General features: G+C 38.7%; 1 protein-coding gene across 1 annotated transcript in view; it reads right to left on the bottom strand.

Moving 5' to 3' along the window:
- Positions 1-4,874, bottom strand: part of LOC103919217 (chromosome unknown open reading frame, human C5orf22) — a 15,747-nt gene extending 10,873 nt beyond the window's left edge. Inside the window, exons 1-3 of the mRNA XM_009326684.1 lie at positions 4,819-4,874; positions 2,534-2,679; positions 1,190-1,339 (exon numbers count right to left, since the gene is read on the bottom strand). Coding sequence (XP_009324959.1) covers positions 1,190-1,339; positions 2,534-2,679; positions 4,819-4,836 — 314 coding nt within the window. The 5' untranslated portion in view covers positions 4,837-4,874. The remainder of the gene's footprint in view (positions 1-1,189; positions 1,340-2,533; positions 2,680-4,818) is intronic.
- Positions 4,875-5,068: the final 194 nt, after the last annotated feature.

The following is a 5,068-nucleotide window of genomic DNA, read 5'->3' as shown; positions in this document are numbered from 1 at the left end:
TAGAACCTGAAGAAAAGGTACCTGACTGTCTTCAAAAGGCAGATGGAAATGTTGCTTTCAAGGTTGCTAAGGCGACCAGAGGATCTGTGGGAGAGCTATTCAGCCACCATGAAGTATTTCTGTATGTGTGCTAGTTCTCATGGTTAAATGTAACTGAAAGCACCAGCTTTTGTCGTCTTATTTAGGTTTACTTTAGGCCTAAAATTCAGAATTGTAGAGCTTTTGTGTTTTATTTTAGGTGGTGGAAAAGCATTTCTCTGCTGCCTTCTGTTAAACTTGCTTCAAAAGATTTATTCTGATATGCTGGCAAGAAACACGATTTGTAAATGTCCATTCAAGCCGTACAAAATCACAATGCAGTGAATATGGTGAATGTGAAATTGTCATTGACTGCATCCCGCAGAATGATGAGGGGCTCTGACCGGAACTTGAATCACAGAATGATTAAGATTGGAAGGGACATCTGGAAGTCTCTTGTCAATCATCTGATCGAAGCAGAACTAACTTCAAAGCCAGATGAGGCTGACTAGGCCCTCATCCAGTTGAGTTTTGACTTTATCGAAGAATGGAGAATTCACCATCTGCCTGTATAGCTGTTTCAGTGCTTAACTAGTATATTAACTTAAAAAAACGAAACAAACAAACAAAAACACACAGAGAAACAGAATCGGGAAGGGAAGGGATTTATCCTCTTATTCAGCACCAGTGAGGTCCCATTTGACATACTCTGCCCAGGTTTGGGCCTCCAGGATAAGAGAGATGATGACAAACTGAAGAAGGACTGCTAAGGTGATTAGAGGGCCGGAGCACATGATGGGGAAGCTGAGGGAACTGGGTTTGTTTTGTCCTGATACGGGAGGACTGAGGAGGATCTAATTGCTGCCTTCTGTTACCCAAATTCTCTGTTAAAAATTACTGCTTTCTGAGATTTTTACTTTAATGAAGAGAACTAATTTAAAACTTGGGTAGCTGAAATGAAATATGAATAGCTTCAATTACCTATAAAAAAAAGAATTTAAGGTACAATTTTAACTGTACCCACGCACACAAATAGTCAGTCACAGTAGGACCTAAGGAACTCACAAATACAAATTAAATTTTCATCTTTATCCAAGAATACAAAAAAACACTCATGAAAAGCTACAGAGATAGCCTTTATATTATTAGCATACGACAGCAGACAATTTACCTGATTGTAGTTGTTGATATGTCTTTCCCAATTAAAAAATGGTGTTTTCCTTCTGAGATCTGCTGAGCCCAGGGTGGGTGAAGCCACACTACTTGAGAAATATGGCCAGCGTAAACAGCAGGCATAATCCAGTTCTCAATACTTAATTCACTGTAATGAATGGAGAAAGGCTGGAGATAATAGTTACTTTCCCTGTAAATAAAACATGGCCAAGAACACAACAAACACCTTCCACATCTTGAAAGCCCCCATACAAATAATCTGAAGTTAGTACTCTGTGTAAGGTTCACCTCATCAGAGAAAGAAAAAGAGGGAAATCTTTATTCATAAGACAGACCAAAAATGTCTACAGTAGAATTAAAAAAGTTAGAATTATAGAGTGCAATCAGCTTCACTCTTAGTGTGGCACTTTGATTATGAACTACATGGATTTGTTGTCCTTTTTCTCTTGATACATCACACAGAGGAAAGTACAAGAAGAATCATCAACACTGTTCTAAATAACTTCCAACTGACCTCAAGGAGTATTTTATTGTAAACTGCTCCAAGTAGATTTTAATTATAATCTCAGTAATTAAAGTGAGTCAGTCAGCACCTACAGGATAGCAACTTTCCTGATTATCAACACCCTGTTTTTTTAGGTGTATGATATAGTCCACAAAACTTATTCATCCAACAAAGAAAACAAAATAGTGACTATGGGTAGCGTGATACAATTACTTACATAGCAATTACATCATCTAGTCATTGCTGTAAATCACCATAACACTGAAGCAATCGATACTTATTTTAAAACAGGAAAAGAAAGACAATAGCAAAGATCACTCTGTGGCTTGTTACCTACCTAAGAAGTTTGGGGAAAATATTGGTCTTAATGATCTTAATAGGAAAACCTTGTTCAATTTCACATATTCACCATGTCAACATAGGAGATGTTATTTCAATCTCAAAGTCAATTTTGCAGTATGAAGAGAGAAAGGCTGTTTTAAAACCACAGCTGTTCAGACATAAAGCACCCACTCAGGGTGCTGTCCTGTTACTCAGAGGAACTAATTGGCCTAATAGCATGATATACTACTGAACAACTAAACAAAGTAAATTTGGAAGTCTTAAATTGCTTGATATGTGACTTAAATATTTGACCACATTCAGAAAACACAAACATAACTTTTTCCGTCAAAAAAAATTAAGTTTTCAGTAAAAGTGAAGACAGAAGACACAACTTGAGGCTGACTTACACCTCTTTTGCTCATACATTCTACGCAGTCATACCAATATTCACTGTAAATCAAAGGCAGCAGGAAGCAGACTTAAAAGTATTCTGATGCAGTACCGAGGACTCACCTAAAAAGAGCTTCTTTGTCAAATACAGTGTCTGCAGGCATATTCACAGGAATAAGAAGGTCTGGATGGGAATCAAGATGAACAAAGCTGATGTTACTGGCAGGAAGATGCTTTGAACCAATGGCACGATAGATGAAAGGCAGCACCTAAAACAACACAAATAAAAATATTTCCATTGTAACCAGTGAGCTAAAAAATGCAACGGCTTTAACAGCAAAAACACTAGTCCCACTCGTAATTCTTTAGAATTCGGGTTAGAGGAACGAGGAGATGGAAAACAATACAAAGGGGAAACAACTCCAGCAGCAAGACAGCTCATGAACTGTAATCATTATGAGCCCAAGAGTTCCACACATGAGAAGCTGATGAAGAATCATAGCTTTACTCCCTCCTTCCTTCTTTACAGGAAGTCTTGTTTGCAGAAGCTCTTCTCACTCATCATTCAACTCAATTCCTAGTTTTTTCATTTACAACTGAACCCCAGGAAGGCATTTCCTCTTCTGCAGAACATTGCCCCTGCATTGCCTTCTCCATGCTATAAAGTTTCCTCACCATGCATGGGTGCTGTGGAGATAAAAACATCTCATTACTTGTGTTTTATAAGTTAACTAACAGAGAGTGAAAACTGATCCCACCATCATTTAAACTTTAGCTGATCTTTTAACCTATCTCTCTTGAAGAAAGATTAATTCCTAATCCCTACATGATTTAGTGGCTGCAATAAACAGACTACCTTTCTCAACTGCCCAACCTTATCCCCTGCTGAAGGTCTTCACTCAAAGGTGGGAAAAACAGATGAGGCAACTCATCAATTTATAGCGTAGCAAACCACTGAAGTGCAATAATGTAGGGTGGCAAAATGAGAAAAACGATGGCTGATTTATGATACCTATTACACTGAACTGCAGTACATGGAGTCCCTCCCACAGTTACAGGACAATAACTGCCTTAGCTGCCAGAACAAATCCAGCAAGGACTGTGAATCACATTCCTATTATACAGGGAATGTGAAGACTGTAAAAGGACCGGGCAATAAAAATTACACGAACTCTACATTACAACAGAAACTGAGCTTATTTTTTGGCATAAAACTGATTAAGATGACAAATCCTGTGTACTGCATGGGCATAACCACAAAACATGACTGAAAGCTGAAATCTGGACTGTATTCAATCTACCTAGTAATAAATTCCTCAGTTTACCCACTACATATGCAGTAATATGTATACTACTGTAACAGCAGATAAAACAAGGTTAAAAATAACAAGGGTTCCCTGATCCGTGACTTATTACTTCTTTGGAAAAAGGAAGTAATCTGGACTACCTGAAAAATCTACATTCTTTGCAATTGAAGTTAAAAAGTTCTCCTACTTCAGATTAAGAACAAAATTTCCTTTATACCAGCTGTTATTATTAATCAAAGTATGATGCATCTAGTGACACCCTGCCCTAGAGGAACGTCAGTGTCAGCAAAGGACTGTATAAAGTTTCTGTGAAGTTCTTACGCTTTGGGATGAAAGGCCATATATGCTTTATGCAAGATAGACCAATGCATATACACACATATACTGAAAACACAGCGTATTTATTTAGTACGAATAGACTTTGTTAAGTTAATTGAAAACAGAAGTATAGAGAATAAAACAAAGACAAATCATTAATAGTCATTATCTCAGTACTCCTATCACAGTGACACTCTTAGTCCTTGGTTACTATGGAAAACCAGCTATCACAGCATCACATATTTCAGTGAGTCTCAGCAAAAATGACCTGCGTTAAACTATTTACTTATAAGTTCAGAACATTATTTTCTTTAATAAACTTTATTACACTAAAACTTTCTGTTTGCAAATGATAGAGTTAATATTTTTCACTTTTTCCTCCACAGGGTCTTCATGCCCCCAGCAATCCTCACTGAAATCAGCGGGCTTCTGTACCACTGGCTAAAGAATCTGCTTACTTAGGACTAAGGCCTCGGCTTATGCTACTATAAGCAAACCATATGAGAAAACAGAAACAGCAGTTCAAAAGCAACTCCTTCTTCACCCCCTTGTTTACTTACTTAACTAAAAAAGCAAAGTTCCAAATTTAACATTTCTCATCAAGTGGCAGTCAATCTGCTTGTTAGGATGTGATTATATGTACCAATTTGCTGTTGACATGCCATATACTGTGTAGGGCTGAGCTTCCAAGTACTGCACTAATGCCTAGCTAATTCTAAGAGCAGTGTAATGAAGGTATTGTCATTAACTTAATCACTGAACCGCGAAGGAAATTCAGGTCACCTGGGCACTGAACTGCATTTACGCCTCACTAGTGAAAAAGAACGCCGGTGTAAGGCCTGTGCGTGGCTGTGGAGGCGGGGACTGTTCCCAAGGAAGCACCTGCAGCGGGGAGAACCCGGCTACATCGCGGGAAGGCACATCCTGCCGGGAGGCGGCCGGCGACCGCACAGGGGTCCCACCGGGCATCTCCCTTCGCTTCCACCTACCAGACCAAGCCTCCACGCTGTAGAAAAAGAAAGAAAGAAACGAA

The sequence above is a fragment of the Pygoscelis adeliae genome, unplaced genomic scaffold, assembly GCF_000699105.1.
Source record: "Pygoscelis adeliae isolate BGI_AS28 unplaced genomic scaffold, ASM69910v1 Scaffold6, whole genome shotgun sequence".
NCBI lineage: Eukaryota > Metazoa > Chordata > Aves > Sphenisciformes > Spheniscidae > Pygoscelis > Pygoscelis adeliae.
This window is presented reverse-complemented; position numbering and strand designations above follow the sequence as displayed.